Genomic DNA, 27,999 nt, shown 5'->3' on the forward strand with positions numbered 1-27,999 from the left:
AAGTTCTACAACTATTTGAACCTTGAACTATTGATGGGGAGTGGGTTAATTCGGTTATAAATCAGTGTCAGTTGGATGACATGCACGTAATGATTTCAATAATAAAAAGTGTGGATATAATAAATTAAGTAAATTTCGGGTATTCTGTCAATTGAGCGTAGCAATTTTTATTTCGATTTTCCACACCTCATTTAAAGTCAGTTTCTGCAGTGACTTTGCATGATTTCTTCATTTTTCGTTGAATACGTTTATTCATCATTGTAGCAGAACACGAAATCGTGTGACCACAGTTGCAAATTTTTTTTTTTCATTAAGTGAGAATATAAATCGGTTTTTCACGAAGTGAATTGTATCCTCCCAAATCCACGATTTGATGCCCACGAAATTAGATAAAACCTCATTGACAGACTCAAGCCTTAAAGTGAATCCGGGTCAAATCAGGTAATAATAGATTAACGCACTCTGTGTTCACATACATAAGGTTAATCTAACCCCCTTTGGTCAAGAAATGGGTTAACTCAACCTGCTTTGGGAATGAAATGCATGGTTAACTCAACCTTTTTGCAGCATGAAATGGGTTATACTTGTATGTAATTCAACCCGCTTTAGGCATGAAATGGGTTAACTCGGTTTGGGTATGAAATGGGTTAACTTCTGCACAAAACAATAAGATTCTTAGACAAAATTTCCTACCAGCTGAATTTCTGGATAAGGGTCGACTATCCCCGATCAGTATAGAACTATAGATGTGTGGCACCCGTCGTTATGAACTACATACACAAAAGTAGTGTTAACACTAGAGTTAAAGCCGAATTGTTCAGGGTAGGGTGTGAATTGTTCCGCGAAGGCGCATCACTGTTGACCGCCGAAATCTGACTATATCTTTAAACAAGAGGCCCAGGGGCCTTATAGGTCACCTGAGTATCATGTAACAACCTTCCAATGTTTGAATTAGGTTTGTGTTTAAATATAAGAATTTTACTTTTGGATGGAAGAAACATTGAATAGCTATGTGGTCAGCCCCACCTTTGCACCAGAACCCCTGACCCAGGGGCCATAAATTTCAGTTTTGAAAGAAGTATCCTTGATCATCATTATCATTCTATTAGTTTGTCTACTTAATACCCAGCAGCAGAGGAGAAGATTTTCAAAGAAATAAAATGCATTTTCACTATATGATCAATAGGGCCCCACCCTAATACCACAACCCCTGACCCAGGGGCCATGAATTTCACAATTTTGAAAGAGGCATCCTTGCTCATCATAACCATGCTATTGGTTTGTCTACTTAATACCCAAGGACAGAGAAGAAGATTTTCAAAGAAATAATGCATTTTCACTATATGACTTATAGAGCCCCACCCTAGCACCAGAACCCCTGATCCAGGGGCCATGAATTTCACAATTTTTAACAAGAGGTACTATGAGCAATGCTCACTAAGAATACCCCCTGCTTACCCCACTCTCCCAAAGGGTGTTGGTAATAGGTATAAACTACCTCTTTTCTGAGTGTTGCTACTTCGATGTCCAGTGCGCATGACCTTTGACCTTTTGACCTTAAAAACGATAGGGAACATCTTCATCCCATGGGTAGTCCATACATGTATGTATGATATGGTGACTGTAGGTGGAAAGGATAACGCTTTAGAGCCCGGAAACCATATTGCTACTTCAATGTCCAGTACGCGTGACCTTTGACCTGTTGACCCCAAAATCGATAGGGATCATCTTCATCCCATGGGTAGTCCATATATATGATATGGTGACTGTAGGTGGAAAGGATAACACTTTAGAGCCTGGAAACCAAATTGCTACTTCGATGTCCAGTGTGCTTGACCTTTGACCTTTTGACCCCAAAATCGATAGGGAACATTTTCATCCCATGGGTAGTCCATATATATGATATGGTGACGGTAGGTGGAAAGAATAATGCTTTAGAGCCCGGAAACCATTTCGTCTACAGACAGACGGACGGACGGACAGCCCGATTCCAGTATACCCCCCCCCCCCCCCCACAACTTGTTGCGGGGGGTATAAAGAGGCATCCTTGCTCATCATTACCATGCTATTAGTTTGTCTACTTAATACCCAGAGACAGAGAAGAAGATTTTCAAAGAATTTCTACATTTTCACTATATGACCAATAGAGCCCCACCCTAACACAAGAACCCCTGCCCCAGGGGCCATGAATTTCACAATTTTGGTAGAGGGCTCAACGCTCATTTTAATTATGCCCACAGTTTGGCTTCTTGATGTCCAGGAGTAAAGAAGAAGATTTTTTAAAAATACACTCATTTTGATGGTTTTTGCCCCACCCCTCAGGCGTTAGGGGGGCAGGGACCACGAATTTCACAATTTTTGTTCCCCTCCACCCACAGATGCTATATGTCAAAATTGGTTGAAATTGGTTCAGGGGTTTCAGAGAAGAAGCTGAAAATGTTCAAATGTTAACGCACGACGCACGACGACGGACAAAAACAGATAGCAATAGGTCACCTGAATGAATTCAGGTGACCTAAAAAGTTCCTCATCTGAATAGGCTGAAGGACCACCCGGTCTCTAAATACCCGTGAAGAGACGGCACCCGTCTGTACCGACTATTGCGACGAAGACGACGGAGTCTGACAACCATCTTTTAACTGAGGAAAATCTGAAGCCTGTTATAGAATATATACTTAAGAATTTTGCCATTCTGTGAGTAAAGTTTGTTTGAGAACTGTTTTATGCATGGTTTTATTTTACTCAGAATGATGAAAAATAACAATTCTGGGGAAAATGTTTGCTTTGAGAAAAATATTAATTTGAGGAATGTTTTATAATCCTGATTTAACTCATTTGGAAACGGAAACCCCCACGGTAGTTCTAAGATTTAGAGGGAATCATATTCAACATATTCATTCGTTATAACGATCTAGTTTGTCAATACAACCTATAGAATTTGTCTGATTGTTTCATACCGATTGTTAGGCCGTTTTTTGGCACACTAATTTTGACTATGGATAACTCCGTTTACCTGATCAGGATATAGGGCTCACGGCGGGTGTGACCGGTCGACAGGGTATGCTTACTCCTCTTAGACACCTGATCCCACCTCTGGTGTGTCCAGGGGTCCGTGTTTGCCCAACTCTCTATTTTGTATTCCTTATAGGAGTTATGAGATTGATCACTGTTCGTTATCTTCACCTTTCATTCAGCGGATCAGGGAAACAACACGTGGATATCATTTGACTAATCATGGTCCTGTTGTTCTTGAGAAGATTTTAAAATATTTGTAGGTAAAATTTTGATCGCTTATTTTGGTCCGATCCTACTCCGGGGGCCATGAGTTGAACACACTTGAACCTACTCTATGTCAGGAAGCTTTCATGTATAAATTTCAACTTTTCTGCCAAAGTCGTCCACTTCTGCTTCATACATAGATATTTTATTGAAAGCAGACATTAATGGCAAACTGACGACTCAACTGTATGACAAACGGGATGATTTCAGCTTCTCCATCGCCAACTTCCCATATTTATGTAGCAATATTCCATTATCACCTGCTTATGGTGTTTATATCTCTCAACTAATTCGATACGTAAGAGCTTGTTCTGCGTATGGTCAGTTTTTAAATCGAGGCAAGCTACTGACAGAGTGAATCTGAAGCAATAAACCTGTCAAATCAGCAGAAAATGCCGATTCATGAATCACAGTCATCCTGTCAGTAAATCCTGCAAGCAATTTCCAATCGATGTGTATTGACCTCGGAGGTCACCAGTTCGGAAAAAAGCGAAAGAGAGACACTGAGCTCGTGTCAGATTTGTAAACAATTTAACATGCCAATTTTAAAGAGAATTCACGATCAAAATTTCATTTGAGTGGCACATTTGCGTAATTATTACTTTCTAACACTTATAGTATTTCTTGTCATTCATGACACGATGTAATATTTTAAACAAACGAAACGTGTAGTTATTCACGTCAGTTTCCATCTTTGTTGATGACCTCGGTCTTAGCAACCCGATTATGTTCGGCAATTATCGTTCCCATTTCCGTGTATACAATGCAATGGCGGTTTATACGAAACGCTCACTGTAGATGACAATACTGCCTTGTTTATTTTGCTGAATTCATCTTCAGATTTTGGGGAATATATTAGTTATACCGATAGGAGTTACATGTAATTGATGAAAAAACACCGTCAGTATTGTATAGAATTTAATGTCCAGTCGTTTTTTTTTGTTTTTTTGTTTTTTGTTTTTTTTTTGTTGTTTTTTTTTTTTAAAATAGGCGTAATTATGATGATCTAAGAGATGCACACCGTAAATATCACATATTGTATATCTTTTAAATGGTTAACTTTATGATATGAAATTCTTTCATTTTCAAACGTGCAAATATATACACTGGATTATCAAAAGAGTATGGAAAATAAAAACTTCGTAAGGAAAACAGCAAAATTTTGATGTCTGGTCTAATTTGTTACCCCCCCCTTTATTTTTTATTAATTTTGTTTTTTTACATTTTTTAAAGGAAATACAAATCTATCGTCGACAGAGAGAATTGGAATCAGGGATGGATCATGAAAGATTTCACGAAGTGCAGGGGGAGGGGGGAGGGTTGCGATCCATGCAGGGTTGTATGCCTTTTCCAACCCCTAAAACCCAAAATTGGCAAAATATGTTAGAAATGTTCAATCAATTTTTGATTTTCTTGACAATTGTACATGTTGCTACGAAATATGGCCGATTCCGATAAGCATGTACTTGTGCAAGCTGACACTATCCGACCCTGTCGCGTCATCAAGCTTCGATGAAAACACACCTGTGCATGCGCAAACTGACCTTAGCATCCGGTTTAACCTCGTATTTTCTGCGTCAGGGGCCACACTAAAATAGAGAAAAAGAGAGAAATGCCTCATATATGTGCAGTGGCGTAGCAAGGCAAAAACTATATGGATGTTTTGCTGAAAGCAGGTTGTATCAGGGCCACTTTGAGGCCCCAGCGGGTCCAGGGCAGCGCCCTAGGCCTGGTGGGGGCCCAGGGAGCGAAGCTCCGTGAATATTGGCAAATTAAGCGTGTAAAAAGGGAGTCTTCGAAAGTGAATTTACGCACAATTATTACTATCTCACAGAAAAAAAACTGGTTTTATCACCGAAATTAATCGAGAGTACATACTAAATGTGACGCTCATACTGATAAGATTTAAAAACAATCCGGATCTCTCTCTCTCTCTCTCTCTCATTTTTTTTTCTTACCTCATTTTATTTATTTATGTATTTTGGGAAAAAGTGGATGCTTTGGTATACAAGCATACAGTACATGGTAGCTACGTCACTGATGTGGCCCCTAAGGTAAAGCGAGTGGTTACGTGGGGGAAAAAAAAAATAAGCGGTTTAATTTATCCATTTCTCGTGGATCCCAAATCATACAAAATGCGCGTGATTTCTTCGAGTTTGTTACACTTTTTCTTACACAACTGATAATCAAAATGTAAACGTCGCATTGTTTTTCACTTCATTGATCAAAACAGAGATCGATATTTCCTCCCAGTTAAAAAAAAACAACACACAGAAGAATATATTGGATTTATTTAACAGAAAGTGGATTTATACAGACACGAAAACCATACCACTATTTTTGCGACAACTGTTTTATTGGTTATTACACTGAATGTATGGACGATGTTTTCGAAAGCAAACGGACATAGTGAAAGACGAAGAAAATGATATCGATGAGATGAATAAATCATGGGTTTTATCGAACTTACATCAACTGGTACAATTTTTGCCGTAAAAGTATCGGTACCAGGGTACATGTATATACTAAAATCCTCTTTGAATAATAATAATAAAAAAAACACGTCGTATTGCGGAAACCAGCAACAGATAATGCTGGGGTGTAGTTTAGTAAGGAAACAAAGTAGTGACTAATCTCTATTTTTGTGTACAAAATTATTTAAGTACAGAGACTTATCAGTAGTATGCTAGTTAGTGACATCGTTGTCGATGATTTATATTTTGCTTGGAACTAGCCTTTGTAAATGGTGTTAATCAATCATATTTCAGAATCGCTAAACGATTGTATTTTAAGATTTTTAGATGAAACAATTTAGAGAAATTTTGCCAATGTTCGCCTAACTGTTAAATGCACATGTAAAAAGGTACAATGTGTAACTGTATACAAACTAAACTGATCATTTATTGCAGTCACGTGTACATTCAATATCTAGTCATCACTTTAAACGCAGACGTATTTAGTTAGGGGACTTTAGGTTTGCGCTCCGTCCGTCTGTCCAGTTTTCTGCACTTTTTTCTCTCTGTTCTTGCAGATATTTATTTCATATTTGGTATGTTGCTTTGCTATAACAAGTTACAGATCAAGTTTGAATACGGTCCTGGTCCGTTGATTTTTCGCTTAATTATGGCCCTTGGACTTAGAAAAATAGAATGAATTATGCAGTTTTCCGGACTTTTTTTTTTGGTGTGCTTGCAGATATTCATTTGATATTTGGTACATTGCTTTGCCATAACAAGTTATAGATCAAGTTTGAATTTCGTCTCGGTCCGTTGATTTTTCATTTAGTTATGGCCTTTGGACTTAGAAAAATAGCACGAATTGTTAGTTTACATCCAAGTTTCTTATCTCTGTAGATAAGAGTACTACACTCGGATCATCAAAACTTCTAACATAGTAATACAACAATATAGCTAAATTATTCATGATCACCTACATGTCACAGTTTATTGACTTGGTTAAAGACCTAAACCTAATTATAAATTGGTCTTTTTTTCATGTTCTAGTCTCTACTCGAATAGTAGTTGATTTCCATCCATTCCTATCCTGGTTCCCCAATTTTCCCTTTTACCATAACCTATATAATAAACTTTGAATATTGTTGTGGTACAGTAATTTTTGCAACCGGTAGGGGACTATGTATTGCTATGCAATACTCACAAAATCCTTGTTTTCTTTCCTTCTTTTTTATTATTTTATTTTTATTCATTTATTATTTGACGTTACAATATGGCTCCAATACTTTAAACGACGGTTATATGTTCAAAATTGCTAGATAAATTAATCTGACTGATGAAAAGGTGACGGTAACGAACAGCTATTAATCTCATAACTCCTATAAGGAATACAAAATAGAGAGATGGGCAAACACGGAGTCTTGGGTATACCAGAGGTGGGATCAGGTGCCTAGGAGAAGTAAGCATCCGCTGTCGAACGGTCACACCGGCCGCCGTGAGCCCTATATCCTGATCAGGTAAACAGGGTAATCTGTAGTCAGAATCAGTGTGGCAAGAACGGCCTAACAATTGGTATGAAACACGTCAGCCAGCATTTGACCCAATGACAGGTTGTCAGGCAAACTAGATCGTTACAACGACCATGGTAGAATTTGCGAAATGCTGACTTTAAATGAGACTGTTGAAAACCCTGTAACATCAACTTGTTTGTCAATAACCTGCCTCGATTGAAAAACTGATCATACGCATATTACTTCAATTAAGAAATAGAATTACAATTAAAAGTTTTCATGCATGTAATATCAGAGTGAAGTTGTACATTTAACTGAATTCTCGGATCAAAATACTGGAAATCTTTTGATTTGCTTTTAATAACTACAACTAGTCATTATTTTTATCATTTAATTCATTTATTTGTCTATTTAATTCATATATTCATTCATCTATTCAATTTATGTTTTGGATTCTTTCTTTTTTTTTTTTTTTTTTTTTTGTATTGTCTCTTCTTCTCCAATGTGACAGGTTCTTGTCGACTGATTAGTAAAATGTCTATGCATAAATACCCCCCTCTTTCTTCTCGACAATATGCACCCACTCTGACGAGAAGTATATTTATCCAGGCACTATTTACATGTAGAGCACATACGTACAAGCAAATATTTACATGTGGATTAAAACTATCCAAAAAACAACAACATATTTACATGTATCAATAAGACATTTAATAAAATATTTGCATGTTTCAAGGTTTCTGTTTGATTTTTTTTTAAAACTAGACTATTAAGTTTCTGTTAGAGACACATCCCTATAGTCCAGGTATTGCAGGGTTTTTTAAAGGACAGCAATTTGTTGTCGTTATTAGTCTGAAGGAAGCCAGCATTGTAGGAAAATAAAATGAAACGTGTAAGTAACCAGAATATCCATTCAATGGCTCTTCACGGTGTAGTGAACTTCTTCCGCCCCTCCCCTCCCCAGATGTATGTTTTTGGTTATCTATCTACTGATCTATATATTTCTATAGATGTAGAGCATTGACGAAGCCCAGAGGTTCATTTCTGCACATATAAAGTAAACTGTACTTGAAGAGTCATCCATACCCTATATTCCGTGTTTGTTTTATAAGTGATTTATGTCCGTCTGAGAAGATAAATAGGACATAAGGAGAAGTGTCTATACGCCCGTTTTATCACTAGTAAGCAAAGAAAGCGATGTAGGCCAAATCGATCCATTCGCTTCAAATGACTGCTTAAGTATTGTGTAAATCTTTGAAACAAACACATATGGTGAATATTAGTAGAGGGACAATTTTACTACGAGTCTAATAAGTGTCGGAACTAATTTGCGAGAAAACATCTGGAAAAGACATAGATGATATTAGAAGCATTCTCCCGTTTCCGTCAATGATCATTCTGTGTGGAGCGATATCGGCTAAATATAGAGTTAATGTATCAGACGAGTTCGATTACCAGTGGTCAATTAATTCAGTTATTAGAGATTCAGGAGGCTCAGGTTCGAACCCCGGTCTGGTCCTTGCATTTTCTATTTCACGAGAATTCACACAATGCAATGTACCCATAACCAACTAATGCAATACTAATCTAAATGATTGAGTGATTGATTGCATATTGTTTAACGTCCCTCTCGAGAATTTTTATCTCATATGGAGACGTCACCACTGCCAACGAAGGGTTGCAAACTTTAGGCCTATGCTCGGCGCTTACAGCCTTTGAGCAGGGAGGGATCTTTATCATACCACACTTACTGTGACACGGAACCTCGGTTTTCGCAGTCTCATCCGAAGGACCGCCCCATTTAATCGCCTCTTACGACAACCAAGGGGTACTAAGGACCTGTTCTAACTCGGATCCCCTCGTTACATCTGGAGAAGAAGAAATGTGAAAAGTTTACAACTTACAACGTGTACGACAATGACAGACAACGGAGAGTTTTGATCAGAAAAGCTCACTTGAGTCTTCGGCTCAGGTGAGCTAAAAAGCTTTCCGAAAACCAAAGTGCGTTGATATGTACATGTACCAGTGATTTATCCAAATTTTCCGACTTTCGATTTTTTCCACCGCCAATAGAGATAAACACATAATTCAAACCCGGAGCAGGGAACAAACAGCGAGTAGGTCCTTGTGATAGATGTATGCATTAATATTAAGATGCGGAAATGGCTCATCTATGACGAGAATCAAGGAATACGTCGACCGAAGCGTAAATCGTTACCGGTTCCGACATTTACACGTTTTCCAGATTCAAAACAAGAAATAACTTTAATTTGCGAAGAGAAGTGGATATGTAGATTATGCCTGTCCAGTTCTCTAAAGAGTAAAGTAGTTTTGTTGGTGAATTTAACCCCCAGGGCAGGAGTAGCCCTACAAGAACTTGAATCATATCGTACATGTTTCCTAAGATTGCAACCTATCAAAACATCATAATTTCATTTAGGGACAGGCCTGCCCTAATGGATTTCAAAGCTAAATTTCATACCAAAACTAATCGGTGCTGACACAGGGAAAACACTATCCAGATAAACTTTCCAGGTAACTTTCAGCATCGCAAAAATAAATTTTATATTCAAACACATAGACAGCAATGATAAAAAAAAATCCGATGAAAGTTGATATATCAATGTGACTTGTTCTGTACAATTGTTCTCCCCTATAGGTCTTTTCTTTTGTTAGCCTGTATTGACCCTTTACAAAAGATACAAAAATACCCAAGGTAAACCTATCATCAAGACAAAATTGATGTGGAAGTATGCCCACATTATGTCCAATTAAAAATGATTCAGTCAATTTAGTCCCTTGCTCTTCTTGAATGTTATCTCTCTTTGTCTGCAACTATTCCTAACCGTCCATGTACCGTGTACACACATCCACCTTAATAATTTTGAATTCTGTATTTATGCGACCGCAAAATGAAAGTAAATGTACAGTGTAGGTACCGAGGTTGTATAGGCTTTCAATGTACACACATATCCACCTTAATAATTTTGAATTCTGTATTTATGCGACCGCAAAATGAAAGTACATGTACAGTGTAGGTACGAAAGTTGTATAGGCTTTCAGTGTACACACATCCACCCTAATAATTTTGAATTCTGTATTTATGCGACCGCAAAATGAAAGTACATGTACAGTGTAGGTACTAAAGTTGTATAGGCTTTCAGTGTACACACATTCACCTTAATAATTTTGAATTCTGTATTTATACGACCGTAAAATGAAAGTACATGTACAGTGTAGGTACTAAAGTTGTATAGACTTTCAGTGTACACACAACCACCTTAATAATTTTGAATTCTGTATTTATACGACCGTAAAATGAAAGTACAAGTACAGTGTAGGTACTAAAGTTGTATAGGCTTTCAGTGTACACACATCCACCTTAATAATTTTGAATTCTGTATTTATACGACCGCAAAATGAAAGTACATGTACAGTGCAGGTACTAAAGTTGTATAGGCTTTCAAGACAATGGGCTTTATCCTGGGTCCGTGGTTCTGCTATGCTAGTCGGAAAAGCTCGACACGTGCTGTGTAGAAAATAATGTCGTGCCACTACTACCGATCTACAGTCCAAACCCCACACACGGGTTGGACTCTATAAAAGTTCAAATTCAATATCTAATCAACTGTCGTTCACCGTCAGTTTGAAATAAATTTTTCTAAATGATGTAGATGAGGGAAATGTCGTTTTTCCTGCTGTACAATAGACGCGACCACCTACCAGTAATTAACCGGCTTCGGTGAACTGACACACACAGTGTACATGTACCATGAGCAGTAGTTAGCTAATTGTCAGCTAATTACTGTAGTTGTCAAATGAATTACATTATCAATGTTAAATTGTTTCTGCCAAATTTTCATTAAAAATAACCAAATATGAGCGTTAGCTTATTATATTTTGAAAACTGTACAACCTACGATTCAATTTAAACACTTTCTAATTGATAGAACAGCCGTATAATATGCATATTACACAGCGTCCATTGATAGAACAGCTGTATAATATGCATATTACACAGCGTCCATTTTGGAAGATAGGCAGTAACTGAATGCATATTTTCGTAACATTTTTCTTTCCTCAGACAGAGCGTATTACAGCTGCATCTCTCAAAGTTATATCAATGGTGTAAAAAAAAAATCATGATCTTAATCTGCTCAATTCTTATATATTAGATAACAAGAGGTCCACAGGCCTTATCGGTCACCTGAATACTTGTGAAAAAGTATCACTACTTCCATGGGCTATGAAATCTAGAAAAAAATTCCTAAAAAAACCCCATAAACACTATATAACAAGTTTGGCCCCGCCATGGGGTCAGAACCCCTACCCCGGGGATCATGAAATTTACAATTTTGGTAGAGGCTTTCCTCTACATCACTATGCATTTAGTTTTTCTTAAATGTGTGTGGTTCTTGAGAAGAAGATTTTTGAAAATTTGTCATTTTTGGGCAGTTTTTGCCCTGCCCCTAAGGACCCAGGGGTGCAGGAATCCTGAAATTTACAATTTATGTTCTCTTTGTTCCAAATATGTTTCATACCAAATTTGAAAAGAATTGGAATGATAGTTATCAAGAAGTTAAAAATGTCTATTGTTCATACATTTAATAACTGACCATGTTGGCCCCACCCTGATACCAAAACCCCTAATCCTGGGATCATCAAATTTACAATTTTGGTAAAAGACTACCTGTTCTTTCTAAATATCTATTTACTTTCAATTTAGTATCAATAGCACTAAAGAAAATGTTATTTAAGTGTTTTCCACATAAACACTATATAACAAGTTTGGCCCCGCCATGGGGTCAGAATTCCTACCCCGGGGATCATGAAATTTACAATTTTGGTAGAAACTTTCCTGTTCTACATCACTATGCATTTAGTTTTTCTTACATATGTGTGGTTCTTGAGAAGAAGATTTTTAAAAAATTGTCATTTTGGGCAGTTTTTGCCCTGCCCCTAAGGCCACAGGGGTGCAGGAATCCTGAAATTTACAATTTATATTCCCTTTGTTCCAAATATGTTTCATATCAAATTTGAAAAGAATTGGAATGATAGTTATCAAGAAGTTAAAAATGTCTATTGTTCACACATTTAATAACGACCATTTTGGCCCCATCCTGATACCAAAACCCATACCCTTGGAATAATCAAATTTACAATTTTGGTAAAGGACTACCTGTTCTTTCTAAATATCTATTTACTTTTAATTTAGTATCAATAGCATTAAGGAAGATGTAATTTAAGTATTTTACACATAAACACTATCTAACAAGTTTGGTCCCGCTCTGGGGTCAGAATTCCTACCCCGGGGATCATGAAATTTACAATTTTGGTAGAGGCCTTCCTGCTCTACATCACTATGCATTTAGTTTTTCTTACATGTGTGTGGTTCTTGAGAAGAAGATTTTTGAAAATTTGTCAATTTTGGGCAGTTTTTGCCCCACCCCTAGGGCCCCTGGGGTGCTGGGGTCCTGAAATTTACAATTTATGTCCCCCTTGTCCCAATGATGTTTCATACCAAATTTGAAAAGAATTGGACTGGTAGTTATTAAGAAGAAGTTAAAATTGTTCAATTGTTAACGCACGACGGACGAAAACCAATTGCAATAGGTCACCTGAGTTTACTCAGGTGACCTAAAAACTAAGCAATGCAAAGGAAGTTCAAAAGGGTGTTTTCAAGTAAGAATTGAAGCTTGAAAAAAACACACCATAAGACTGAGCTTCAAATGCAACGAGTTTACATTGCATCATCACGTGTACATTATGAGGAGCAAAATTAAACCCTGTATGTAAAATTGAATTCCAACGCTTTCTTTTACCAGTTTCTCAATAACCTTTATTTCTTGCACTAGTAGTAGCTGCATATTTATATATACCTATGTACACGCACTACTGCCCCAAAACACATGGCATGCACTCAAACTCGTACAGGGCAATCAGTTGCGGATATTGCTAACACCAACTGACGAACTAGAGAAAAGTACAAAATTCTAGCGACACACATCTTGAAAATGGCACACACAAATCGGTGTTAAATGATATAATTTCATATACAGTCATAATTCATGCAGTAAACATTAGAATGATTGATGTTATGCTATTGAAAACACTTCATTGTAACAGATCTTCCAATCTGTTCAAATATACATGTATTGAACTATATACATTTACTAGTAGCAATGTCTCTGGTCGTAGTACATGTAAGATAATGATGGCATAACGGTCAATCCTTATCATTGGTACATATATCGTGTTGTGTAAATAAAGTAGGTCTCGATTTCAAAGAGAAAGAGAGTATGACAGTTCAGTTACAGATACTTACTTTAGTGGCATGCTTTTGCTTTTTTGAAAACTGCAAAGGTAAGATTCATTTTGACACCAAGACATTTTGCTATAACGCTATAAAAATACAACTACAGAATATTATATTAGATAAGTTAAAAGACTTGCTTTCGATGATCATGGAATTTTCTAATTCTTCATGCCATTTACTCACAGGCGATGGCTGCCACTCGGGGTGGATTGCTTTCGGAGAGAAATGTTACATGCTATCGCGCATGCCTGAACCTTGGGCTACAGCCTCGGTATCATAAAACATCTACATATGTATTTATTGAATGTCATGGTTTTTAAAACAGTCAATATGCTCATACAATGATGAAATGAAAAAAATAATAATTTCAGAATAGTACCCTGTTTCCTTTAGGTCTTACAAGTTTATTGTTATTTCGAATTTCCAGTATTTTCGGCTTGAGCATCACTGAAGAGACATTATTTGTCGAAATGCGCATCTGGTGCATCAAAATTGGTACCGTAAAGTAAAACCGAAATGTTTGAAATCCGAAATAACTATGAAGTTTTAGAGCTATATATAGCCAAAAACAGCGTGCCAAAAAAGTAGAGCCAAATTCGTCCAAGGATAAGAGCTATGCATGAGGGAGATAATCCTTAATTTTGAAATGAATTTCTAAATTTTATAACAGCAAGTAAATATACATCCGTATTTTCAAGCTAGTAACGAAGTACTTAGCTACTGGGCTGTACAGACCCTCGGGGACTAACAGTCCACCAGCAGAGGCCTCGACACAGGGGTCATAATGTAAAACTTATACGGTACCAATTTTGATGCACCAGATGCGCATTTCGACAAATAATGTCTCTTCAGTGATGCTCAACCGAAATGTTTGAAATCCGAAATAACTATGAAGTTTTAGAGCTAAATATAGCCAAAAACAGCGTGCCAAAAAAGTGGAGCCAAATTCGTCTAAGGATAAGAGCTATGCATGAGGGAGATAATCTTTAATTTTGAAATGAATTTCTAAGTTTACAATACGTATTCGTATAAGTTTACAATACATCCCTATCCTTGTATACTGTCATCTGTTTGAGAGGACATCTGCTATGTTTAGTGTTTTAGCATTTGTGCGTTTTATTGGCTAGCATACTTTGTGTCCTGTGTCTTGTCAGCCTGTTTTTAAACTTAATGTAGTTATTATTAGTCAATTTTCTGATTGAAGCGCAGCCAATTAATTGTAATGAAAAGATTATGTAGATTTTCAGTAATTTGTTAATATTTTAATACCGATAATGATAAATTCACACAATGGAATTTTTTTTCCATAAAGACAAGCTGCGAATTATCAGCATTGTCTTTTCATTTTATGGACAAAATTTGTGTAGATGAATTATATCTTTGTTAATATGTTTTCACGGGTTACTTCTATGATGTAGAGTTACTGTCAGTCATATCACGGAAAATTAACCGAACCGACTACACAGGAGGAAGTGACATTTCTTGCTAATCACGTTCACCAGCTAAGTATGCCAGTAACATTAACCCAAATATTGTTTTCTTGACGTACTGTCATACCACTGGTTTAATCATTGCGCATCCTTGCACATGTAGAGATGTTCTTTTGGATTGGAGTAAGTGACGTCATTGTTGAGAACCAATGGATTTACTCTTCCACACAAACCAACTTAACAGTCAGCAACTGGAAGCACGGACAACCAGACGGACATTCCGGAGAAAACTGTGCATTGATGGACGGACATTCGAATGGACAGTGGAGAGATTGGAACTGCAATTCCTCTCTGAGATTCATTTGTGAAAAGTATATAGAGTAAGAGTCATTCTTTAAAGATATATATCTCTCTATCCTCCATAAAAAGCAACTTCACTTGAAAGATTCGGACCCCATAGTCAAAATACGGTACTTCTTTCAAACCAAGTTTCATTGCAATCTAATGTATGCGGATGTGCACTGACGATATGCATTAACTCCATTTTTCTCTGCCGTCCCACTGCAGAGAAAGATGTAGGCATTTGATTGGACGACAATCCGGGGATATGAGGCCATATACCCTGCCAATAATAGATGCATGGGATACAAAATGGCGTCAATAGATCTATAGTATACTTCATCGCTTCGTACAATAAACATTATAAACATTACTCTGTAGTAAGAAATATCCGCTATATGGATTTTTGGCAGAGTATTTGGACTCACAATCCCTCGCTTGGGAGAATATTAACTTTGACAGGGAACGCTCGGGAGAATATAAACTTTGACAAGGAATGCGAGTCCATATACCCTGCCAAAAATCCATGTAACTAATAATGTATGAAGAGTGACAATGGCAAACTTATAAACTTGAAACGTTTTAACTTGTATAGGTATACCTTTGAAATTATTTGATTAAACTATTTCTTTGTATTATGCAAATCCACGCTTTCCAAAGTGACGTTACAATGAACAGGTGTCTTTCAGAAATATATTCTACCATACAATTTAAATAATTACGTGTCTCTTTTTCCTTTTTCAGAGAAAGCACCCCGCCATCTTCTCAAATAATAGGATGACGTGATAATGTATAATGCTGGTATTAAAGTGTGTTCAGTAACGACTTGATTGAACCTTTTCTTAATTTATCAAGAAAACATGCACGTACTGTTTCATAGTTGATAATTGATCTTAAAGTTAATAGCCTCACAATTAGAATATCACGTACGGGATATCTCTAATCCAGAAGGTAACCTGTAGCCCAAATCCAGCACCGGTATGCTCCGTTTTACTCTTATCCCGAAATCGAGTTTTATTCCTAAAATTTTCCCCGTATTTTATTTACTCTCTACAATCGGACATCTTGCTTCTTGCAGCTCCCAGATCTAAGGTATTTCGGTTTAGACTGGTTTCAATGTAAATTTTCACAGCATACATTCATTTGTTTTTTAAAGCGACTCTTTTCCTGCTGTGTCTGAATTACTTCTATAACTATGTTATAAATTAATTTATAACACCACAAAATGATTTTGCATATTACTTAGCCGAAATGTTTGAAATCCGAAATAACTATGAAGTTTTAGAGCTAAATATAGCCAAAAACAGCGTGCCAAAAAAAGTGGAGCCAAATTCGTCCAAGGATAAGAGCGATACATGAAGGAGATAATCCTTAATTTTGAAATGAATTTCTAAGTTTTATAACAGCAATTAAATATAATGAACAATTCGCGTCGGTCCCCTGAATTTCATTATATCCGGAGTAGACTGTATTTTAGGATTTTTTCAATTGAATGTATTCATTCACACGCCTTTGTGATCTAATCATGGAACCGGGACCATGATACCGAACGTAAACTTAGTTTACATTAAAATATGATTCTAACAAACTGACCTTATGTTCTTCTATATGAAATATTACAACATAGCAAGTTTCCATCCTGCTCCGAAAGATGGTTTACACTAAATCTACACTAAATAAGATGACTGAGTATTATTGTAGCATGCTCTAATTTTGTACTTGAAAATAATATTTTGATACATTTACCATATACATATATCAAAACCTTTATCCATATTGTGGTCAAACTTAACCTCAAAGGCAATAAAAATATATCAACACTTTCAAAGGAAGATCGGTACATTTTGATTGTGAACTCGATGTATTTTGAGAATATCTTGAAATAATCTCACCCTATTTTCTATTTATCACCTTTGGAAATGGGTATGACTCATTTCTGGTAACACATTTAGGCTACATGAGGAATATGTTTCGATTCCAGCGGACACATCTTGTGACAACAATGTTTTTGGTTTGTAAGGTTCATTATCACAACTGCATTTTAAACGAACTTGGCATTAATTCCACATTTGGTAATCGTACTTCTACTCCAAATTCAATTTCAAACGATGAAACTCATCAAAATCATACATCAGTTTTAAACATTTAATATTCCAGTAAGTGGGACGAGTGAATTTGAGTTACTGTATACCTATAATGGATTCCTAAACTTCACAAAACACCCTCACAGAGATGCATTGCTGGGCCCAGTAAATATTCTACCAAATCCCAATCCTTGCTCCTCACGAAAATATTAACTGCTGTGAGGGAGAAACTTCAAATGTATTGTGCCACAACATATGCCAGAAGTGGTGTAAATCAAATGCGAATTCTAAGACATTCTTAAGAACTTTAAGTAAATTCAAAATCACAAAACTTTTCTCTAATCATCAACATCAAAACATATTACTCCAACAGAGTTTTGACATCATAGACAGCTGCTTTTGCAATGGAAAAGGGGAATATGCATACACATGTAGCATGCGATCAGTCATCCAAAACATTACTTTGTTAAACACCACTCTGATTCCACGCACAAGTACTCTGAAGTTGATATTAATTGATTGGCTGATTATGGTTTTACGCTGTTTTTGGCAATATTTCAGCCATTTTACAGCGGTAAGTTGATGTTGAAAATGCTGAGAGTTCCTCACTGACAATATCTCGACAGTCTGTTGGAATACTCATTGGCACGAATTGTGCTCCTTTTATCAGCTGACATGTCTTTATATTCTTACAAGGCAGAATGTATTCAAAAACTTCTACGCGAACGAAGTGTTTGAGGCAAGTACGAGTTTCTGAACTTCGGTGACAAATTTGATTGATCAAAATATATCTACCACACTCTATGCAATATGATGTTTGTGAAACTATTGTGTATTTTATGAGAAAATCGATCTCGTACTCGGTAATACTGCATTTTCTTTGCTTCGAAGCCGAGCCCTCGTGATCCACAGTGACGACCCCTCCAGTGTGACGTTGTATACGGTGAGACGCAAACACGAACATATATCAAATTGGTTCATGCTGATTTTGTGGGTGAGCGCGAAATAATCCCTCTTTTCAAAGACACTCCTTTCTATTGCTAATGTTTACTGACCAAACCTTAGAGTACATGTACCTCTGGATAATGTAGATCAAGGCAAATCCTGCTTATCATGTTGGCCTAATTTTGCCACTGGACGCTTACTAATTTATTCGGTTACACATATTGATGGAAAATCATGGTTTTATTATCTCTGATTTCCTTCTATTGCCTGGTAGCGGTTGCTGATGGTATGTACATCATAAGGTTTACATTCATTGAATGAATTTGGAGATTAAAGATCGGAAGTTAATAAGTTACATCTTATTTGTACAACAAATATTTTAAAACATTTTCCACCTTTGTGTACATGAAAATAACGTATGCTAATTACCTACAGGTAATGGAACCTCTTACATTATAGGTATGGTATTCTAAATAATATGGAAATTGTTCGAATTTCCGTTGTCATATTTCGGACTTTTACCTGTAATTTTTTTTTCAATGCCAATAAACTGCATATTCTATGTCCAATCTTCTTAAATTTCGATATGAATAAGTATTACGTGTGGAAACGCTGATAACGTTAAGGATCATTAAAATGAATGTCAATGCCATTCTATGCACTTGGTGATTTTGATCAACCAAGATGGTTACGGTAATATTTCTCTCTCTCAAAGCGTTCTAGTTGCAGAACTGTAGCTCTCCGGAAAAAAAAAATTGGGGCATATCAGGAGTTATGAGATTGATCACTGTTCGTTATCTTCACCTTTCATCAGAGCTACAGATCCCCTTATAAAAACCTTCGATTTACGGCGAACAAAAACTGCGCACGGTTGAGGCCTCATATTGTAGTATTTTTGTACTGCCATCTCGTGAATTTTATAAAAAAATAAATTTAAAAACATATTTTCCTACAATAATTGTGCCGAAACATACCTTCAAATGTTCATTAAAGCCCCATACGACCGGAAAACCCACATCTTCAAATGATTTCGTATGTTGACGTAGCCATGTTAGGCAGCCAGGCAATTCGAACCTTGTTGCTATTGGACTCTATTCATAATATTCGTTACAAGTTTTTATGTTTATTAATTATAAACACGAATAATTAATAGAAATTTAAAATTATAGTTAATCGACAGGTTAAGATAAGCTCTTGATTATTGAGAATGCTACAAAACCGAGTTTGGTCCCATATGCTCGTGTGGAAGGGATGGGGACCGCGCCAGATTAATGACAGCCACGTAGCCATGAGTTTACCTAAATTATTATGTAACTGAACTGGGATGATTTATTAAAAATATTTACTAAAACTATGGGGATATTTGTTCACATCTAGACGTTATTGTGCAAGTATGGAAATGAACTGGAATTCGAATTGACTGGCTATCTAACGTGGCTACGTCAACGAACAAATGTGTGAGTTTCGGGTCGCATGGGGCTTTAATTAACATTTGAAGGTGTGTTTGGACACAAGTATAATAGGAAAACATATTAGGAGTTTTTTTTATTATTAGATTTATGAGACGGCGATGCAAGAATATAGCAATATCAGGCCTCAACCGTGTGTATTTTTTTGTGCGCCGTAAATCGAAGGTTTTTGATATGGGGTGGATCTGTAGCTCTCTGTTCCATCCCAATATTTTCTCTGAGAACTACAGTTCTGCAGCTAGAACGTGAACCAACCCACAAACTCAAGTAATATTTCCTGATCAAAAGTTGTTTGTCATCCTTTAGTTTGTCGTCGTCTGTAACTTTTCACTTACATGTAATTACATGAAACTTCTAGGAAATTGCCTAGGCAATTTCAATCAAGTCTAGAACAAAACATTTCTCGGTTGTTGTTTTTTTCAAATAAAGGGCTAGATCTATACCCTTTCCGAAGAGTAGATAAGTTTGCCGGTAATATCTACTTTCAATAAAATATCTAAGTATGAAGCAGAAGTGGACGACTCTCAATCTAACTAAAATCAGACTTCTTAGATCCGCGCCGTATACTCTACGCAGGATCTGACATAAACCGAATGGGGGTTATGTTCATGTGAACTTTATGTTAGCCAATCATCGCGTCGCCTATGAAATCGTCGGTGTTCACAATACAAGGAAAATGGCTGCGATTGTTTGGTTTGAAAGTAAACACATCGCAGCTAGATGCGACGTCACAATGCACCATTTATGTCGACTGGCGTTATATTCCTCGCGTTATGTAAGTAAACCATCTTCAAAACTATTCAAATCGTACCCATCTCTATTCATACAGAAATCGAAATTCACAATTTAATTGTGGTGTATTTTATATCGTATGTTTTGTTGTTTGTATGAATAGAATAGATTAGGCATTATTGCAAAAGTTTAAAATTCGTTATGCGAGAATATACATTTTACAGTGTGGAATAAATTTCGTGAGAGAGAGATTACAGCAACTTGTTTACGAATTGCCATGAACCGCCTAAATAGCCATCATTGTCTGTATGGCACAATCTGACTGGCTGATAGTTCTCGTGAATATTCCAAGTGAAAGGTCATGCGGACATGACTGCCTATGGGGTTATGTCAGATCCTATTGTAGCGAATGTGAGCGTATTCTAGGATCTGATTTTAATTAGATTGGGACGACTTTGTGGTGTCTTTAATTTCGAGTTCACTGAGATATATCGAATCGACATCTGAAAAGAGGCAGGCTACTGACAAAAAAGTTGTTGGTGCAGGGGTTTCAACAGTCAGCATTTCGCAAATTCTATGGTCATAATAACGATCTAGTTTGCCAAGACAACCTATCATTAGGTTAAATGCTGTCTGACATGTTTCATACCGATTGTTAGCCCGTTCTTGGCACACTGATTTTGACTACAGATAACTGTTTTCACCAGATCAAGATATTGGGCTCACGGCGGGTGTAACCTGTCGACAGGGGATGTTTACTCCTCCTATGCACCTGATCCCACCTCTTAATAGATAATACGTCGTCGATATATCTAAATGTCGAATTGAAGACCAAAGCATAAGATTTTGTCTTCTCACGTAGAAGTTTTTGAATGAATTCTGTATCGTACACTTTAAAAATCAAATTAAGACGATCTCAAGATTTTAATAGAATACTTCACATATCAGCATCATTTTTGTGTTCATTATTAACGATTTCAGTCATAAATGAGTTCTTAATAAATAAAAGTATCATTAGTTTTAGACACCACCACAATAATAAAAAAAAAAAGTTTAAGAAACTGATCTCGATGAAGCTGAATTAATACATTAGTACATGTATATTGCTTTAAAATAATCATTGTCAGAAAGAAGTTTTCAACGATTTTGAAGAATGAGATTTTTAAAATTAATACGTTGTGTAGGGCATTCCACATTGATCTGTACAAATATTTTCAGGTTATGGATGCCGATCAGGATGGACGTCATATAAAGACAAATGTTACATGTTTTCAAGAATTCCTGAACCCTGGGGATCAGCTGCCGTATGTATTTTTGTATCCAAGTATGAAAGGTGAAAATAACGTACAGTGATCAATCTCATACCTATTATAAGGAATATAATTTATACACCGAAACAGAGGCTGTTCAGCTTGCGTTTGAGTACATTAAAATTTCTAAAGACACTTTACTATATACCCAGACTCCCTATCATGTCTAAAGCTAATAAAGAACATGAATTATTTTAGATATTTTAAAGCGGTACTACCTTCTAACTAAACAGGGCAGGGTAGTTGAGTTCAGCTGGGTCCCAAGCCATATTGGTATCCCTTGCAACACCAAAGCAGACAGAGGGCAGAAAAAGCACTTCAAAATCATATTGCACACTTTAAAATTCCTTACACTGATTTAAAATATTTCATAAAACTGCATGTATATGTAAATTCTCTTTGGCAAATCAATTGGGATTTCTGTAGCACAAGTTAACTTTGTTTATTCTATCCAAAACAAAATAAACAAACCGTGAAATATCGTAATGAATCGCCAGGACGAAGTGATTATTCTAAGAATACGCATCGGGAATTCATAATTCACTCATTTTTACCTATTAAACAGAGAACTTAAGCCTGAATGTATATTTTGTGACTGTCCATTAACTATTTATCACATTCTTTTAGAATACAATGATTTTACACACATATTTTTGGTAATGTGCAATCAATGCAAGATTTTTTTTTTTAATTTTTTTTTTTTTTTTTTTTTTTTTTTACAAATGTTGATAATCATTATATCATACAAGAATGCAATTTTTACTGGAAAAAAATTAAATACATTTATCAAAATACAACTAATCATATAACCGAAATGATCTGTATTTTTATCTGTTTATGTATTTTTAACTTTCATCTCCGTCGGATGGGACGTTAGAGGATGTCCTGGGTCGAGGATCACAACCTCCTACGCACGTAAAAGTTTCGATAAAGAGTACCAGTAGGCTCACTGGGGGCCGTCAGCGTAACTCAGAGCAAACATATTTCAATTAGCTAACCGCCGTAAAAATGGCTGAAATTTTGCCAAAAAGGAGTAGAACCGCGGTAAATCAATCAATATAAGGTATAAAAAATAAAGAGTTGGGCAAACACGAACCCCTGGACACACTGGAGGTGGTATCAGGTGCTTAGGAGGAGTAAGCATCCCCTGTGGACCGATCACACCCGCCGTGAGCTCTATGATTTAATCAGGTAAACGGAGTAATCCTTAGTTAAAATCAATGTGCAAAGAATGGCCTAGCAATCGACATCTCATTAAACATATGCAAGGTGAAGATAACGAACAGTGATCAATCTCATAACTCCTACAAGCAATACAAATTAGATAGTTGGGCAAACACGGACCCCTGGACACACCAGAGGTGGGATCAGGTGCCTAGGAGGAGTAAGCATCCCCTGTTGACCGTACGTATAAATGCTGTCATTCAAACTCGCCAACTGATAAACTACGATGATGTAAATTTTCAATGTATCAGAATAACAATGACTGACACAGAGTTAAACTATTACATGAAAGACGAATATAACGAACAGTGATCAATCTCACAACTCCTATAAGCAATACAAAATAGATAATTGGGGATACACAGACCCCTTGACACACCAGAGGTGGGATCAGGTGCCTTGGAGGAGTAAACATCCCCTGTCGACCGATTACACCCACCATGAGCCCTATATCCTGATCGGGTAAATGGAGTTATCTGTAGTTAAAATCAGTGTGCCAAGAATGGCCTAACAATCAGTAGCTTTGTGGCTGTTAGAGAGCCGAACCAAATAATAGCGTGTGCTATTACGGCTGACACAGAAATAGCTTTATGTCTCATACTATTTCCTTTTCAAGAGGACAGCTCACCGAAGCTTGTTTTTGCTTTAAAAATCAACACTGTAAAACTGTATGAGAATGAAATATGTCATTTATTTTAGACAACAAATGACGAAGATAAAGGTTCATATAAAGAAGGGGGGAAATCAGCGATTCACGAACACTGTCATAATCTTGCACAATATATCAACCCATCATTTCTGATTTCCCCCATATAGATAATTTCACAAATAAATATGGTACTGACCAGTTCAAACAGGGGAAAATCAGTAGATACATACAATGTAATTACATAGGATTTCAACACATCTGTCCTGATTTTCCCCATACATGATTATCACAAATAACAAACAGTGACTAGTTAAAATACAGACCTTGGAAACTTGTTCCAAAGTGTACAACAAGCAAAAAGATGGCGAACAAAAAGGGCTACAATAAGATGACGAATAATTAAGCTACATTTTTGTATATATAGGTGGGATTTAAGATGGGGAGGTGGTGGGTTACTGGATTTCTCAAATTTCAACAGCTTTCTACAAGTCCAAACAATCAAAACTTTCTAACAGAAGTAGACACGTGATCTATACACAAGTTTCCATTGGTTCAGATACAAACTGTGCTAATGTTGAATAGGGGTTCCCGACGGGGTTTAATGTTCAGAGGTACAATACGGGTTACCCGGTACTAACTAATATAAATAATATAAGGAAAAAGTTTCGCCATAAATGTTATTATATACATAATAGATATTTTATGTCTCATACTATTTCCTTTTCAAGAGGACAGCTCACCGAAGCTTGTTTTTGCTTTAAAAATCAACACTGTAAAACTGTATGAGAATGAAATATGTCATTTATTTTAGACAACAAATGACGAAGATAAAGGTTCATACAAAGAAGGGGGGAAATCAGCGATCCACGAACACTGTCATAATCTTGCACAATATATCAACCCATCATTTGCTTTCTTGCATGGTAGCAATCAACTATGATCCTAAGAATCATCTATCAATAATTCTTTGCAGAGTTTTTGTCAGGCATACCACTCTAAGCTGGCAGAGCCGATGACACCTGAAGAAACACACTTTTTATCTCAACACGCTCGTGATCTAAGTACGTGGATATACATACTATTTTTGTCGTCATCCTTCTAAGTACGTTTCAACGGTTTAAAGATGGATTGTACACGCACAAAAATTGAGGGCAGTTACAGTAACTGTATATGCAAATTTCCTAATGAGTTCATGTGTTATCCTCAAGTTGTGTGCATGTTCGCCGTTTTCAATACGCAATTTCCGAGATATCAGCTCTTATGTAATGAAGGTACGTTCAGTATTCTGTTGAACGCTTGGGTGGGTACAAGAAGTATACTTGTATCATAGACTGGATATGTAGGTAATTAAAGTGTATAAAAGTTATGAAAGCGTAAATTATGTTCATATCAGCCGTTGTTATGCATATCAAGAATAAAAAGGTTTGAATTAAGTATTAAATCAAATGTGATATTATTATTCACTTCCTCTTCTACATGAATGATAATTTTATCAAAGAAAGATGGTGATTGTCGATTTTTGTTTGAGCTATCTTATTATCAGATACACATAAACTTACTAAAGTTTTATTTCCTTGCAGTTCGGGTGGGGGTGGATGCCAGATGTCTGGTAATCATTTTTAAAGCAATATATGAACGCAGCCATAATTATTAAAAACATATTTTGCGTCTCCCCATGCATTAAGTGTTCAACAAAGGGAAATAACTATTGGGCAACTCGGAAATTGCGTATTGGTTGCGGCTTTGATAAGATATTGCTTTACTTTTTCTTTGATCTTGAACAAGAGAAGTGATAAGTTGTTGGTCATGTATAGAAATCACCATCTTTAACTGAAGTGCCACTAATTATGATCTATCTATCTGCTCGTGCTGGTATGTGAGAAAGTTTCCCAGTTTACTTTCGGAAGGTCGGTGGTCTCTTCCCAGGTACATTGTATCTGGGTTCTCTCTCCACCAATAAAAAAACTGGGCGCCACCATATAACTGAAAAATTGTTGAGTGTGGTGGAAAACATCTATCTATTTAGGATTCTGGGCCGTAACAGTGGTAGTTCGTTATATTGTCAACGCAAAAAAGTTCGTTGATTTAGCATTTAATGTCAGTTTATTAAGTTTTAATGGTCATGGAAATTAAATCAATTTTTAAGTGTTTATTTTCTCTTCTATGGTATTTTTGCCCTTTCCGCCACCCGTAGCATTGCAATTTCTCAAGCAATCAGAATAATTATTGTTAGATCTTTGACAATCCTATAAAACATCAATCGTGACATTGTAACGATTCATTCTCTTGTTGAAGCATCATTATGATATTTAATTATGAATTTAATTCATATCATATAACGTTTGCGCCTGAACACTTTAAGAGTTGCCAATCAAATTATTTGGTTGTTGCCGCCTTAAAATAAGTTAATCCACGCAAAGATAATATTGCAAAAGTCAATAAAATGTTTCATATACATGGAAATACCAGCTGTCAGACATGCAGCGTTGACAATGCAAAATCTTTTTTTAAAGTTAAATTTTGCTTTCGTAGAAAAAATATTCTGGATTGGATTGACTGACCTAATCAAGGAGGGCGAGTGGGTGTATTCGTCCAACCTTAGTCCATTATTGACCAACAACTCTACTAACTGGGGTCCTCATGAACCGAATGGTAGGAGTGGACAAAACTGTGTTGTACTGAATGGTCCATGGCATGGCTACTGGTCAGACCTTCACTGTGATGTTTTTGAACATTTCGTCTGTGAAATGACTATTGAGTGAGGATGATACTGTCTCTCTACATTCCCCTTTATCACCTTAATTTAATATTCACCGTGACCTGTCCTTAATTGAAGATTTATTCTGGCCTGCCAGTTTGCTGTCTATTTGTCTGTCTGTAACCTTAAGCTAAGATGCGAAACAAAGACTCAATTAACTCAAAGATTACCTTCAGTACTAATTGCTGAGTTAAAAATCGAGGTTAATGTTGCCACTGTAGGTGACTGTTGGTGGATTGTTCTAATGCTGTAGGTACAATGCAATAACTGATCTAGTTCTATTATATTCTTTTTTACAGGGAAAGTGGACCTGTAATCATCGGCTAGTGTTGTATAACATGGACGATCTGTGCCATTAAAGGAAGTAATTCACGATTTTCCCAAAAAATTTTTTTTTCACTTTCGATGATTAAAACTTACTGTCTGATGTGTTTAAAAGATTTCTCATAACAATTAAGGTTATACATTATCACAGAAGCTCATTTCAGAGAGTTCGCAATTTGTTTTGTAAACAAAGATTGCGGTATGTTATTGTTTACGAAATCTTCAAAAGAAATGGATATCGATCTAAGTTTATTATATCTTTCACATGGGTAGAATGTGTCATCTAAAAGTTAAAAGAAAGTGTTGCACGTTTCATGTTAATTTCCCTAAAGGTGTTGCATGAAAATCGAAAAATTTAAGTTATTCAAATATATGTTAAAACCAATTGGAACGTATGTCTTGATTCAATAATTTTTGAAAACAAGTTTAAAAGACATGTATTGAGAAAATTAGCCAAAATATTTCGAGTATTAAATCAAGCTATAAGCGATTTATAATGATTTCTAGCGTTAAAATGGAGGGGTATCTAATTTCAGAAAAACTGCCTCCGTGAAAAAATGTTTTTTTAGCATGAACATGTTCTTCGAATTTTTCTCTAAAAAACTGTCGCTTTGAAATTTTGTTTCACGAGGGCATTTATTTGTAAATTTAACAAAATCGAAACGACTTCCAGTTCGTCCTTATTGCCACTGTTATTATCACTTTTATTTTGTTTGTCGACCTCCATATCAACCGGGGAGCTAAATGTAAAGTTAACACTCTTGTCAGTCATGCCGATCCCGGGAAAAAATGGCGTCTGTTTTATAGCCAGGCACTGTTCAGAAGTTAGACTGTGTATTATCCAGCTCACGCCGTGCTTTCAGATGTCTTGACAGTTCTTTTTCATAAATTTACTTACAACTAGCCAGCGCTGTATGCATTTTTGAACAAGGCACACTTTAATTACCGTTTTCCTTGGAAGACGGTATACAGAGTTGAAGTGTTTTACAGTATTCGGACTTTGCACTTCCTCTCTTTTTTCATTGGTAGAAAGTGCATGAAGTGAAAATTTTCAATTATTTCATTGGTTGAAATGCTCTTCAAGGCAAGGGAGATAATTTTCTGGTGTTCTAATTTTCGTACGACTTAACAATTTTTCAAGATTTTCAATCTTTAAAAAAATCGACAAAACGAAAA

At 36.3% G+C, this 27,999-nt stretch overlaps 2 protein-coding genes across 2 annotated transcripts; both read left to right on the forward strand.

The window, feature by feature from the left end:
• The first annotated feature begins 13,489 nt into the window (after positions 1 to 13,489).
• On the forward strand, positions 13,490 to 16,158 carry LOC125666861 (asialoglycoprotein receptor 2-like). Its single transcript, XM_048900189.2, has 5 exons — positions 13,490 to 13,606; positions 13,745 to 13,830; positions 14,978 to 15,065; positions 15,153 to 15,369; positions 16,073 to 16,158. Exons 1-5 carry the CDS (start codon positions 13,543 to 13,545, stop codon positions 16,107 to 16,109), a joined length of 492 nt encoding a protein of 163 aa, XP_048756146.1. The 5' UTR covers positions 13,490 to 13,542; the 3' UTR covers positions 16,110 to 16,158.
• A 2,379-nt stretch (positions 16,159 to 18,537) lies between these two features.
• Positions 18,538 to 26,964, forward strand: LOC125666862 (low affinity immunoglobulin epsilon Fc receptor-like). Its single transcript, XM_048900191.2, has 5 exons — positions 18,538 to 18,643; positions 21,777 to 21,862; positions 24,715 to 24,802; positions 26,274 to 26,499; positions 26,799 to 26,964. The coding sequence occupies exons 1-5, from the start codon at positions 18,592 to 18,594 to the stop codon at positions 26,824 to 26,826; spliced, it is 480 nt and encodes a 159-aa protein (XP_048756148.2). The 5' UTR covers positions 18,538 to 18,591; the 3' UTR covers positions 26,827 to 26,964.
• Positions 26,965 to 27,999: the final 1,035 nt, after the last annotated feature.

This window comes from Ostrea edulis, chromosome 10, assembly GCF_947568905.1.
Source record: "Ostrea edulis chromosome 10, xbOstEdul1.1, whole genome shotgun sequence".
Lineage (NCBI taxonomy): Eukaryota > Metazoa > Mollusca > Bivalvia > Ostreida > Ostreidae > Ostrea > Ostrea edulis.